At 35.7% G+C, this 14659-nt stretch overlaps 1 protein-coding gene across 1 annotated transcript in view; it reads left to right on the forward strand.

The window, feature by feature from the left end:
• Positions 1-14659, forward strand: part of LOC132144334 (integrin alpha-L-like) — a 95432-nt gene that overhangs the window by 31661 nt on the left and 49112 nt on the right. The window contains exons 5-8 of the mRNA XM_059555110.1: positions 1660-1727; positions 1796-1910; positions 2116-2246; positions 2377-2519. Coding sequence (XP_059411093.1) covers positions 1660-1727; positions 1796-1910; positions 2116-2246; positions 2377-2519 — 457 coding nt within the window. The remainder of the gene's footprint in view (positions 1-1659; positions 1728-1795; positions 1911-2115; positions 2247-2376; positions 2520-14659) is intronic.

Raw genomic sequence — 14659 nt, forward strand, 5'->3', positions numbered from 1 at the left:
GGGGTATAAGCCCAGCTCAGCCCTGCAGGCGATATTAGAAGTGCTTCTGTTTACCCTTAGGATGTTTTTGGCAAATTCCAATTGTGTTCTTTCTATTAAACTTTTGTCCCAATTTTAAAATTTTAAAATTGGTCCCCAAATTTCACTCCTGTACAGTAGGATAGGTTTGATGATTGCATGATATAATTTAATCCATGTTCTAATTGGTAATTTTAATTGGCCAAACCGTGCTTTAATGGCAATATAATAAACTCCGTGCCTTCTCATTGAGGGCCTTGACGGCCAGACTGAAGCCCCCTGATGCTGAGATCTGGATGCCCAGGTAAGTGTAGCTGCTGCTGTGCTCAAGGACTTCTCCTCCGTAACTGAACTGATATCTGCTTCCCTGAGACCTGGCCTTCTTCTGGAACACCATGACCCTGGTTTTGTCCACTCCTCACAGTACTGTTCCAGCAGGGCCAGGCTGTGCTGGAGACCCTCGGCTGTGGGAGACAGCAGAACCAGGTCGTCTGCATACAGCAGGCACTTGACTTCAGAGTCGTGTAGAGCGAGCCTGGGATGCTGTCGGATTAGCTCGTTGATGTAGATGTTAAACAGTGTTGGGCTCACACTGCACCCCTGCCTCACTCCACGACCCTGCTGGAAGAACTCTGATCTCAGATTCCCAATCTTGACCACATTTTTACTGTTTTTATACATGGATTCTATAACATCGAATGTTTTTCCAACAATGCCAATTTGTAATAATTTGTACAGTAAACCGTCATGCCAAATAGAATCGAAAGCTTTTTTAAAATCAATGAAACATGTAAATATTTTTCTTTGTTTGTCCTTTAGATTTTTGTTAATTAGAGTGTGGAGAGAATAGATGTGGTCAGCTGTACGTTGTTTTGGTAAAAAGCCAATTTGTGATTTATTTAGGATGTTGTGTCTTGTGAGGAATGTCACTATGCGGCTGTTTATTATATTACAGAAGAGCTTAGCTAGATTACTGCCCACACAGATGCCACGGTAATTACTGGGATCCAGTTTATCTCCTTTCTTATATATGGGTGTGATCAGCCCTTCAGACCAGGCCTCAGGGAAGTCACCATGTTTTTCATTGCTTTACAGAATGTTTTCGATTGGGACCTATCTTTGCCTCGTTGAAGGGCTTATTTTTAAGATTTCAGGAAAACTTCTCTCCTAATGCCTTTATTTTAGGATTGAGATATTGTCAAAAGCAGAGAATAAAGTGGCAGCTGATCAACTTTATTGTTGGACAAGCAAAATTTGCAATATATGTCACAAGGAGAAAGATAATTGAAAACAGACCACATCAAGATGCTGTAACTCTTTTTAAAGCTTTTTTAAGAGCTAGAGTGAGTGTTGAATTTTATTGAAAAAGTTGAAAAGTATTATCAACTAATGAATGATTTGGAGTCTTTTGAATTACAGTGGTGTTTTAATAACATTATTTGTGTTGTAATTGATGGAGAATTAATTTTTGATATGTTGTTTATTTGAGCTTGGGGTATATGTTTTGATTTGTTTTGATTTAAGTTGTTTTGTAATGTTTTTTTATGTCTATGTATAATAAAGGTGTATGAAATCTCTCTCTGTCTCTCTCTCTCTCTCTCTCTCTCTCTCTCTCCCTCTCTGTCTCTCTCTTTCTCTCAGGTTTGACAGGTTTAGAGAGCGTCCTCTTCTTCGGCATGTCTGCTGCTGTGTCTTCTACTGCTCTCACTGTAAGTCCAGAGTCTCTGAAAGTCAGACCTCCTTCATGAGATGCTAATGATGTGTGTCTCTTTCTCAGAGCTGCAGTCCGTATGTTCCTCATGAGTGTGATGGAAACTCGTATCTGAACGGTGTTTGCTATCAGTTCAACAGCAGCTTACAGACTGTCTCTAACTTCACTGCTGCTTACCAAGGTCTGATGAGTCTCACACAAACCAAGACTACATGCAGTTTAACCATCTCAGACTCTAACACTGTAAACCCTGTGTTGCTCTATTTCACTTCATTTGGAGATATATTAGCTGATAACTAAATTAAAGATAAAATAGATGATATTATGTTATACTTGTTATATTTGAAGTAACAGCAGAGTTTGTGTATGTTGTGGTGTTTCTGCAGAATGCACCAAGAGAGGAGTCAATCTGGTGTTTCTCTTTGATGGATCCAGCAGTATGAAACAACACGAGTTTGAAATGAACAAAAAATTCATTAAAGATGTTATGAAAAAACTTTCAAACTCATCCATAAAGGTAAAATAAAACATCAGCTATGATTTGGAAATATCGACATGCAATAGTTCATAGGATACATGTGATTCTGTAAGCCATACCTGGTGCTGCAATCATTACTAATGATGATAATGTTGTTGTTTGTTGTCAGTTTGCTGCTGTCCAGTTTTCAGGAGATGTACGAACTGTGTTTGACTTCAACGATTATCAGAACGGCTCTGCTGAAGAGAAACTCATGAAAGAGAAACACATGAAATCTCTCACAAACACATATAAAGCAATCAACTTCATTCTGTGAGTGAAACCTTCATATGATTATGAGCATTCACTGAATTTCCTCTTCGATAGTCTAGAACCTCTAGATGAATAAATGAAAATTAAATATGATTCATTGTGTAATTTTACTCTATCTAACACTAATGTTGCTAATTTGGACATTTGTCATTCTATAAATTATAAGTTAATGATGTTGTATTAACAAAGTTTGGGAGTAGCATGTTCCAATAATTTGATAATTATCATGATAGGAAGTAGACAGCCAACTCTGTCCCACGACAGTTATCCAGCATTCCTCCTCCACCTGAACACCTCGCTCCGAACTATTCCTGTCCCAGCGTGGGATGTGGAGGAGTCAGGGCCGCTGCAGGATTGTATTGTTGTGCCCCCTTCCTCAAATATTATGGGTAAAAAGAGAACTTTATTTAAATCAAAAATTACAACTGTAGCTCTCAACAGTTACCTATGGCTATGACTTTATTAATACAGTTGTTTAACTGATTTAGTACTCTCAAACACTCATAAATCATGCAAACGAAATTTAAGCAGTTTTACTGATAAAAGCATGGTTTATTTTTGTAAGAGTTGTGATGTCCAATTGTTTTTTGTCCAAGAAGTTATAGATTATATTATATTTTCATCTATAGCAAAAAGCTGTCCAAAAATGAAAGATGAAGTGAATATTTGAATGAAATGTTTGGCTAATAGCCTAAAGAAGGATCTGATCGTCCTGTAAGTGTAGCAGCAGTTACATGGCCTTTGGCTTTCTTTCAGGTATTTGTAATAACACGTAATCTACATAAATGGCTTATTTTGTATTAGCCTACATTATGTATTTTAACAGTGTTCTTAACCAATCATTATTGCCTCATAGTTTTTTTTTTTGTATAATCCATTTCAAGTAATTTTAAAGATCTGTTTTTAATAAACAAACAAAAAAATCTTAATACTGCTTTTTAAATAATTATCCGAAGTAACAAAACCATGGTAAATTTGCAGTTACCATGACTAGATGAACGGCGATTTTTGGTGTAATTCTCGTTTAAAACCATGGCTAATTTTCATAAGGGAACATGATAAGTCAGAGAGTAGATTAGATGCGTTTGGTGATGGTGAATTTATTTCTGACATTAAAACATGTCATTAACATCAACAGCCAAAAAAGTTTCACAGGATTATGAATGGGCCTGAAAGTGATGCACGGGCTTCGTTTTTACATTTAACAAATGATTTAAAGCTTATATTAATAAATATAAAACATTTAAAAGGTGTGCTTGTGCGTTTACTTGTGCATTTGCTAATTTAAACATGAAGATGACTTATCCTTCTGGCAGCCAGTAGTGGAAAAAAGCTAGAAAAGGAAGAAAAGTGGTAACATGCAAGTGGTATATGATGCAGATAAGACTAACTAAAGGATAATTATATGACAGATACATTTTTTTTGTTGTTAATGCCAGTTTATTTTCGTTTAATTATTTGCGAGATGGGTTACTGGGAAACAGTTTAGCTAGGGTTGCAGTTAGCAGAAGCATATTATGGTAGTGTTTAGCAGGTATTATTATACTATAGGCTGCAATATAGACTAGGTAGTACACTGTAAAAAATATCAACTTGGTTCTACTTAAAATAATAAGTTAAGCAGCTGCCTCAAAATTTCAAGTAAAAACAAAATGGATTAATGAATTGTTTTAACTCATTATTTCGAGTCTTTTTAAGCTGTGAATTGCCTTCTGCGAGTCAACATGATTATACAATTATTGTTGTTTCAACTTTGCTATGCAAGTTCAAAATAAAGTGAACTCAGTAATGAGCATTCTGTTAACTTATCCCCATTAGTGGGTTCAATTTAGTAATTTCAATTAAGTAATGTCTTTGAATTAGGGTATCAAGTTAAGACGATCTAAAAGAATGTCTTGTTTTAACTTAATAATAAAAACAGACAGATTTGAATACAAAACTCTTTTTTTTCCTTAAAACCATTGTTAAGCCAAAACAAGCTATACATAAACATTTCAATCATCTCAAACTTGCAATCAATATATTTTTTTTTTGGTATCAAACTTCAGTTGGGTGTGGGTCACATAATGAGGCTAAGATAAATAGAAGGATTGTGCACAATCATGGGGAAGACTGCAGATCTGACAGTTGTCCAGAAGACAATCATTGACACCCTTCACAAGGAGCCACAAACATTCATTGCCAGAGGTGGGAAGTCCAGGGGCCAAAGAGTAAAAGCCCTGCCATATTTTTGTTCCATTCATGAACTCAGGAGCTGATTTCACCAGAGGAGGAAACAAGTAGTTCCTTCCAAGTCTCAAGTTAAATCCTCAAAGAGTTAAAGTTAATGAGATAATTAAGTGACTAATTAAATGATGGTTGTGCATTAGTGATAAACACCTGTTGTTATTGAGAATGTTAATGTTTTATTGGTTAAAATGATGCCACCATCATGGAGATCAGTGTTTAATTTAGTTGTGCTCTTCACCCTTGACTTGTTGTGCTAGATCTTTCTCTGAAGCTCTGCATGTGGTGTTGTGAAGAACAAAGATCAGTGATACGCAATGGACACGTAACCCCAATGAGGTGGTTTAATTATGTCCAAAATATATATATATATTTTATCCTCATATGTTTAGATTTTAAATATTCATTCCAGAGAAACAATAGCATGTAAAAACAAGTACTGTTCTAATATTTACAGGGAATTAATTTTAAATCTGTGTAACACCTAAAACCTAAATTGGAAGATTGAAAACTCAAACAATTGAGTTGAAATTTCAAAGCACATTGTTTTATGTCTGATGAACTTTTTGATCAGATCATTTTATACAGTGTACTGGGAAAGACACGCACATCACCTGTGACAAAAATATAAGCCTCAAAGTGTCATCCAAATTCTGCCATCCTAAGTTTATGTTCGGTTATTTCACTGTAATGGGAAAGAAAAGAAACTATTCATTGCCATTAAAGTAAAATTACTGAACTTACGCATGGGAGCCTGATAAAATGCTCAATTTAGAAGAACGATTCAAACGGCACTTAGAGGCTTTTGCATCTGAACTCTTCATATAAAATAGTAATAAATTTACAATATTTGAAAATAATATATAATTTTTAAATGTGCACATTTACTCTAATTCGAAGGCTATGTCTGAGGTTGTGTAGTCTGCATCACTAATAGTTTATTACTGTCAGTAACTGAACATTTCTATAATAAAACAGTTTTTCTTACACAGTAGCCTACTACTTACATCTTTCCACAAACTCTAGTTGCATTCTCACAGTGACATTCTTTGCATTCTCTGATTTTGATAATGTCAAGTGCTGTTGGACCACTGAGGCAGACCAGCCTCAGTTTATCAGAATTACCGTCCTGAGCCCGTCCTCTCCCCTCTTCGCCCGAAATAGCTTACTTCTGTTCCAGCTATACTTCTGTTCAGTTTTGTAAAAAATGGCAAAGTGACTATATTTTATTTTGTTTAGTTTTTTTTTTGTTAGCATGTTTTGTAATGTTCAGAATTTATCTGTTTATTTATTTTGTGGATTGTCACCATTGTTGTGATTCATACGCCGATTCCTGATGTTTCTATCTAAAATGCAGCAAAGTTTTTTTTTATTTTTAATTAGTGATATTTTCTTAACAGTCTTTCATAACTTATGGCTCAGCAGAGTTCTTCTTTTGTTGTAGTATCAACATTCAATAAAAGAAGGAACACGGGATTGGATCAGAATTAAGAGAATGGTTGTTCTTCTTAACCTATAAACAACAATATTATATTTTTTTTTCTGCTGACTTTTTTTTTTGCTCCAAAGACGCATTGTTACAACATGTAAAAAACCAAACAAAAAAAAAACCTTAGTGCTACAAAGAAGTCACGGTTCAAGATCCCAACTAAAGTATATGTAACTCTAAATAAGATCTTCTGTAGACATCTGACAAAAATAAAGTCAATCTGGTTAGTAATGTGAATCTGGTGAAGCTGTTTTAGAAGTTGTTTAATCAGATCTTGAGAGATTTCTTGCATTCTTTTATTTCAGTTGATTTCATCTAAGGCTGTGGCTGAAGTCAGTTGTAGATCTTGTGTTTTTCTTTCCTTCAGTGATTCTGTTTGTTAATAGCAGGTGTTCATCACTAATGCTCAATCATCAATTAATCACAGAATTATCTCATTAACTTCACTGATTCAGTGTTACTCTAACATTCTGTAGTGTGCACACATTATAAGTGTTAATTTAAAACTGAGGATTTTGTTGTGGGGTTTAAAGGGTTAAAGTTTTAAGATGAAGAAAAAACAGCATGAAACATAATTTAACAGTAATAAACTGTAATTAATTTGCAGGAAACAAACTGTAGAATAAAAGTTATTTTCTGGCACCCCTGCTGCCAGTAAATAACTGTTTTTCTACAGTTTGTTGCCGTAAATTAATGGTTGCCAGCAAAAAAAAGTGTTTTTCTACAGTTTGTTGCCGTTAAGTCAAGGAAAAAATAGCAAGATACTGTAAACCGTAAAAGTCAGATTTACCAATTGAAAAAAAGTTAATTTGACTAAAATATTTGTGGATATCCATTAAAAAAAAAGTTGTGCAAAGTCATACACTGATAATGAGAGTAAATACTGAACTTAACTGCATTAATGTGTGTTTGCACAAGAGAGATCGGTTAGTTTAATGTAGTTTTGTGGTTCACCATTGTGCTGGAGAGTAGAGCCTGTGCTTCAGTCAATGATGAGCAACAAGTTCTGATCTTCTGCTGCTTTATATAAAGACAGTAAATGTGGAGTCACTGATACAGTGATGATCTCTGTGTTAAGTACTTCAGCACACATGCATGTGTGCTATAGCTGACAATGAACTGCAGTGATTTGAGTAAAAGTCAGGCATTTAGTTACTTTACTACTACACATTAAGTGTTTGTAGTTTTATATTAAGAAATATTCCTTCTCAGTCGACTCAAATGAAATAAGTTCATAGTACTAAAATTGTAGGAATGCTAGCTTTTAAACTCAAACTGTTTGAAACAGTGGGAGTGGAGTTAATTTCCATGGTTGAATTTACGGTAAAATACTGTAAAAAATAACAGTGGTAAATTAGTGGTTGAAAGCTGTAAATTAACAGTACTTTACTGGCACCCCTGCTGCCAGTAAATTACTGTTATTTAACGGCACAATTTTTTTTACAGTGTAGTTGTTCTGTTTTCTCCATTCACAGAAGTGTTGCAGGTGCGTGTGATCTGCTGAATTCATCTCACACTATTCTCAGATAAACTCTATGATGAGTTCACAGCTGAGTGGACATTTCACTCGTTGGCTTCAGCGTCACATTTGCATATGACGTACTACTGGAATACGTGATTGGTTGACAACAAATTTCAAATATTAAATGGAACGATAAAATAAAGTTATTAACCGGTTAATGGTCATTTCTAATTTTCGATTCTGTTTGGAACTATAAAATTGGAACTCGTTTCTGTTCCTGTCATAATTTTGTTCATTTCCAGTTTTCGTTTTCGTTCCTTGAACTGGTTCAGAGCCCTGGTTCAAACATGTTGAACGTTAAACCTAGATAAATTTGCACTATACCCAATAGTTATCGTGGAAAGTGCGAGCTAAAGTGCGCTTTGCAGGACATTGAGACGTCAGTGCGATCTCTTGCATTTTTTCAGGGATATGCCATAATTTTTGCTCATAAAGGTAAGAGCAATGCATCATTTGTAATTGTAAAGGGTCTACTTTTATTTGTGTGCAGTCTCAGAATCAACAAAACTTTGCCCTTTTATAAAATAAAAAAACAAACATGATGCACTTTTTGCCGCCTCATCTTGAGCAGGTGCGCTCCACAAAAATGTAATGAAACTCAGCGAATAGCCTTCATGCCACAGAGACATTATATATATATATAAAGCTTTAAATTACTACTTGATGAAATAAATCAAATTAAAAATGCAACCTCTTTCACTTCTCTCTAAAGGCGCGTCTCATGAAGAGCTTAATTCAGTCTAATTCAGCTGCTTTTTTTATCACTAACTGCACAGCAAAAAATATGAGTGAAATTAACTCTGCTGGGAGTACATGTGAGACCACACTCAATAGTGTGAAAGTGTTAAAATAGGAGTGTTAAATTAACACTGAAGCTGAGTTAAAGTTAATTAGATAAATAAGTGATTAATTGAGGGATGATTGGCCATTATTGACTAGACCTGATGTTAACATGCAGAATCAACAAAGATGAAAAACACTATTTTAATGTCACCATTATAGTGGTCAGTGTTTGCTTTAGTTGGGCTCTTGAGCCTTACATTTTTAAAGTCAGATTTGGTTTGGCTGTTACAACTGAATTGTAACAAACAGACAAGAAAAAAAATCTAAACATTGGCATTTGACCTGAATCACCAAACTCAATTAAAGCCTAAACAGATTTGATTGACCTCATTTCAGGATTTCTCAGAGGGCAGGCTACAAGTATAACTCGTTTGAAGTAATGGTGCTTCATATAACATTATCCAGAGAAACAAATGGTAATGATATATCCCCTGTTATGTTTGTACTGGCTACTGTATACAGGCCACCAGGGCACCATACAGACTTTATTAAAGAGTTTGGTGATTTTACATCCGAGTTAGTTCTGGCTGCAGATAAAGTTTTAATAGTTGGTGATTTTAATATCCATGTTGATAAAGAAAACGATGCATCGGGATCAGCATTTATAGACATTCTGAACTCTATTGGTGTTAGACAACACGTTTCAGGACCTACTCATTGTCGAAATCATACTCTAGATTTAATACTGTCACATGGAATTGATGTTGATGGTGTTGAAATTATTCAGCCAAGTGATGATATCTCAGATCATTATTTAGTTCTTTGCAAAATTCATATAGCCAAAATTGTAAATTCTACTTCTTGTTACAAGTATGGAAGAAACATAATTTCTAACACAAAAGACTAGTTTTTAAGTTATCTTCCTGATGTATCCAAATTCCTTAGCATATCCAAAACCTCAGAACAACTTGATGATGTAAGAGAAACTATGGACTCTCTCTTTTCTAGCACTTTAAATAAAGTTGCTCTTTTACGCTTAAGGAAGGTTAAGGAAAACAGTTTGACACCATGGTATAATGAGCATACTCACACCCTAAAGAGAGCAGCCCGAAAAATGGAGCGCAGCTGGAGGAAAACAAAACCAGAGGTATTTCGTATTGCTTGGCGGGAAAGTAACATATCCTACAGAAAAGCATTAAAAACTGCTAGATCCGATTACTTTTCTTCTCTTTTAGAAGAAAACAAACATAACCCCAGGTATTTATTCAATACAGTGGCTAAATTAACGAAATATAAAGCCTCAACAAGTGTTGACATTTCCCAACACCACAGCAGTAATGACTTTATGAACTACTTTACTTCTAAAATCGATACTATTAGAGATAAAATTGCAACCATTCAGCCGTCAGCTACAGTATCACATCAGACAGTGCACTATAGACCCTCTGAGGAACAGTTCCACTCACTCTCTACCATAGGAGAGGAAGAATTGTATAAACTTGTTAAATATATGTTATTCCTATATGTAAATATATGTAACTCCTATTAATATATGCTTTATATGTTACCCTTGGGAGATATCATCAGGAAACATGGTGTTAGCTTTCACTGTTATGCTGATGATACTCAGCTCTATATTTCTTCGCAGCCCGGTGAAACACACCAAACAAACTGGATGACGAGTAATTTCTTACTGCTAAATTCTGAAAAAACAGAGGTGTTAATTATAGGACCTAAAAACTCTGCTTGTAATAACCTAGAACACTGTCTAAGACTTGATGGTTGCTCTGTCAATTCTTCGTCATCAGTTAGGAACCTAGGTGTGCTATTTGATCGCAATCTTTCCTTAGAAAGCCACGTTTCTAGCATTTGTAAAACTGCATTTTTCCATCTCAAAAATATATCTAAATTACGGCCTATGCTCTCAATGTCAAATGCAGAAATGTTAATCCATGCATTTATGACCTCAAGGTTAGATTATTGTAATGCTTTATTGGGTGGTTGTTCTGCACGCTTAGTAAACAAACTACAGCTAGTCCAAAATGCAGCAGCAAGAGTTCTTACTAGAACCAGGAAGTATGACCATATTAGCCCGGTCCTGTCAACACTGCACTGGCTCCCTATCAAGCATCGCATAGATTTTAAAATATTGCTTATTACTTATAAAGCCCTGAATGGTTTAGCATCTCAGTATTTGAATGAGCTCCTTTTACATTACATTTAGGAAGTCGTGGCCTAATGGTTAGAGAGTCGGACTCCCAATCGCAAGGTTGTGAGTTCGAGTCCCGGGCTGGCAGGAATTGTGGGTGGGGGGAGTGCATATACAGTTCTCTCTCCACCTTCAATACCACGACTTAGGTGCCCTTGAGCAAGGCATCGAACCCCCAACTGCTCCCCGGGCGCCGCAGCATAAATGGCTGCCCACTGCTCCGGGTGTGTGCTCACAGTGTGTGTGTTCACTGCTCTGTGTGTGTGCATTTCGGATGGGTTAAATGCAGAGCACAAATTCTGAGTATGGGTCACCATACTTGGCTGAATGTCACTTCACTTTCATTATAATCCTTTACGTCCGCTACGTTCTCAAAACTCAGGCAATTTGATAATACCTAGAATATCAAAATCAACTGCAGGCGGCAGATCCTTTTCCTATTTGGCGCCCAAACTCTGGAATAACCTACCTAACATTGTTCGGGAGGCAGACACACTCTTGCAGTTTAAATCTAGATTAAAGACCCATCTCTTTAACCTGGCATACACATAACATACTAATATGCTTTTATTATCCAAATCCGTTAAAGGATTTTTAGGCTGCATTAATTAGGTATACCGGAACCGGAAACACTTCCCATAACACCATGTGTACTTGCTACATCATTAGAAGAATGGCATCTATGCTAATATTTGTCTGTTTCTCTCTTATTCCGAGGTCACCGTGGCCACCAGATCCAGTCTGTATCCAGATCAGAGGGTCACTGCAGTCACCCGGATCCAGTACGTATCCAGACCAGATGGTGGATCAGCACCTAGAAAGGACCTCTACTGCCCTAAAAGACAGCGGAGACCAGGACAACTAGAGCCCCAGATACAGATCCCCTGTAAAGACCTTGTCTCAGAGGAGCACCAGGACAAGACCACAGGAAACAGATGATTCTTCTGCACAATCTGACTTTGCTGCAGCCTGGAATTGAACTACTGGTTTCGTCTGGTCAGAGGAGAACTGGCGACCCAACTGAGCCTGGTTTCTCCCAAGGTTTTTTTCTCCATTCTGTCACCGATGGAGTTTCGGTTCCTTGCCGCTGTCGCCTCTGGCTTGCTTAGTTGGGGACACTTCATCTACAGCGATATCGTTGACTTGATTGCAAATAAATGCACAGACACTATTTAACTGAACAGAGATGACATAACTGAATCCAATGATGAACTGCCTTTAACTATCATTTTTGCATTATTGACACATTATTGACAATTAATGAATGTTGTTCAGTTGCTTTGACGCAATGTATTTTGTTTAAAGCGCTATATAAATAAAGGTGACTTTAACTCATTGATTATAACAACCCTGTGATTGTTCAGTACTGGCTAATTAAAAGGATTTCTTGATAGCTGTTCTGATAATAAAAATTCTTGTTTTAGGCACACACATACATCAAAAGTGTAGGAATCTCAACAACGGTGACAAACAGCTTATTCAGAAAAACAGAACAACTCTAAATATTAGAAAACAAACTACTAAAAGTAACATAAAAAAAAAACAAAAATAGAATAGTAAGAATAAAGGAAATTACTGAAACAATTCAGCTAATAGTTTATTCATGTCACAATGCATCATGGGAGCCATGGATGAATTTGATAGGTGGCACCCAGAATGCACTGCAACATGCTTTTTGGGTTTTCACCATTGTTGAGATTCACAGGTTGATACTTGATGCTTGTAAGTCTAACTAAAAGACTATTTTGAAAGATTTTTGAGCAAACATCTTTTAAGAAATTCCTCAGATTGTATTTAAAATGTCTGGAAACACTTTGTTGAAGAATCATAAGGCTGCAATAATCAACAGTGTAACTTTAACTCAATAGTTCAGGAGTAACAATAGTCTTTGCTTGTCCATCAATTTTATAACTCAGTTATAACAGCCAATTAAAATCTGGCGTTAACAATTTAGGGTCAAGAGCCCAACTTAAGCAAACACTGATCACTATAATGGTGACACTATTAAAATAGTGATTTTTGTCTTTGTTGATTCTGCATGTTAACATCAGGTCTCATCAATAATGGTCAATCATCACTCAATTAATCACTTAATTATCTCATTAACTTTAACTCTGCTTCAGTGTTAACTTAACACTCCTATTTTAACACTTTAACACTCTTGAGTGTGGTATCACATGTACTCCCAGCAGAGTTAATTTCACTCAGATTTTTTTGCTGTGTGGTGGGTCTAAAGTATAAAAATAATGAAAAGCCTCAAGTTGGCCCGAAGCCCGACCCAAGGGGCGTAAAAAGGTTGAGGTGAAATGCAGGGGTCTAGACAAACCTAAAAATGTATTTCATCCTAAAAATAAATTTCATCCTAACAATAAACAGCTCTTCAAAATTTTATACACAGAGTCTTACACTGTCAATCACTTATGACTATTTTAGTCTATTTAGGACAAAATGGGTACAAAAACAGTAATAGAAATTATACATAAATGACATAAAATGCAGACCAGGAGCGAACATACATACATACATACATACATACATTTTCATAAACATGAAAAATATCCAGTGAAACATTGAAACGCGAGAATGATTCTAATCATTTTATTAGTCTACATTCAGTGTAAATGGCAATTGATAACGGACAGTGTTTTTCTGGCGCATATTTTACAGTGCGACCTTCTTTCTCTGCATGATTTTGTCTATTAAAATACATTCAGAATTATCACAAATTCAAGAGACTGGGGCATGAAATATGTATTTTTATACCACTTCATATAGTTAATCAGATTCACATGAAGAGTCAGTTTTTTAAATGATTATAAATGTAGATTTAAGATTTAGTTCAATAAACTTTAAGTTTATTAAGACCCATGTTGCCTGTTTTTGCACTATTTCAACAACATAAATAATTCCAAACAAAGCCACAGCCACTGATCTATAATAGAGATCAGTGACCACAGGGCTATTTTGCGTCTCTGAGCAACATGAGAGTGTTCTGTTCCTGAATGAATCAAACATTTAAATGATTCAGTTCAATCGCGATGACTCACTTATTAACATGACTTGCTGCCGTCTACTGGTGGTTTTAATTTCACATTTAAAGTACCTTTTTATTATTTAAATAATTTGAAATGTCAGTATTCAATGTTTCATGTTTAATATATATTAAAACATTATTTATGCATTTGTAAAAATAGGCCTTTGTAAAAGTAAATTAAAATATGCAGATTTGAGTATGTAAAAGCTGATAGAACTATACATTGTTAATGTGAATATTAAGATTATATAGTATTGTACAGTATTGTATCTTCTGCCATATAAATAAAGATTGATATTTTGTTTAAGAATAAGCACTTTGTTTAAAAAAAAATCTGTGTTTTAATTACTTTTTGTATGTTGTATGTGTAATATATACTGTATGTATATAAAACAAAATAATCTTTTAGAAGGGCCTCATCTTTTAATTTTGCCTGGGGCCCCACTTCATCTTGGTTCGCCTTTGATTGTACGTCCAACGTCAAGCCAACTCTATGCCTGTTTTTTTACTTTCTTCCATTTTGTTTTCTCTGCTCCGGATTGCAGATGTCTTTTCATGGCCATAGATGTCCATCCATCAATTACGATCATTTGCATTCATTCCTAAACATGAAGTGCGAGCAGTCGTGAGCGTGGATGTGGGAAAGGCGGCAGGTTTTTTTTTTTTTTTTGAGCAATTGGGATGGTTCCCTATTAGTTGGTGCCCTACGCAAACTGCGTACTCTGCGTGTAGGGAGCGGCAGTCCTGGGGGAGTTCTCTGGGTTCAGGCTGAATTTTGAGCTCAGATGGCATGCCAAATATACTTATGATTTGCTCAGTCAGATTATAGGAAATTGTGAAGTGTGAACATAATGCCCTAGAAACATCAGAAGCAAAT

This window comes from Carassius carassius, chromosome 7 (genome assembly GCF_963082965.1).
Source record: "Carassius carassius chromosome 7, fCarCar2.1, whole genome shotgun sequence".
NCBI classification, from domain to species: domain Eukaryota; kingdom Metazoa; phylum Chordata; class Actinopteri; order Cypriniformes; family Cyprinidae; genus Carassius; species Carassius carassius.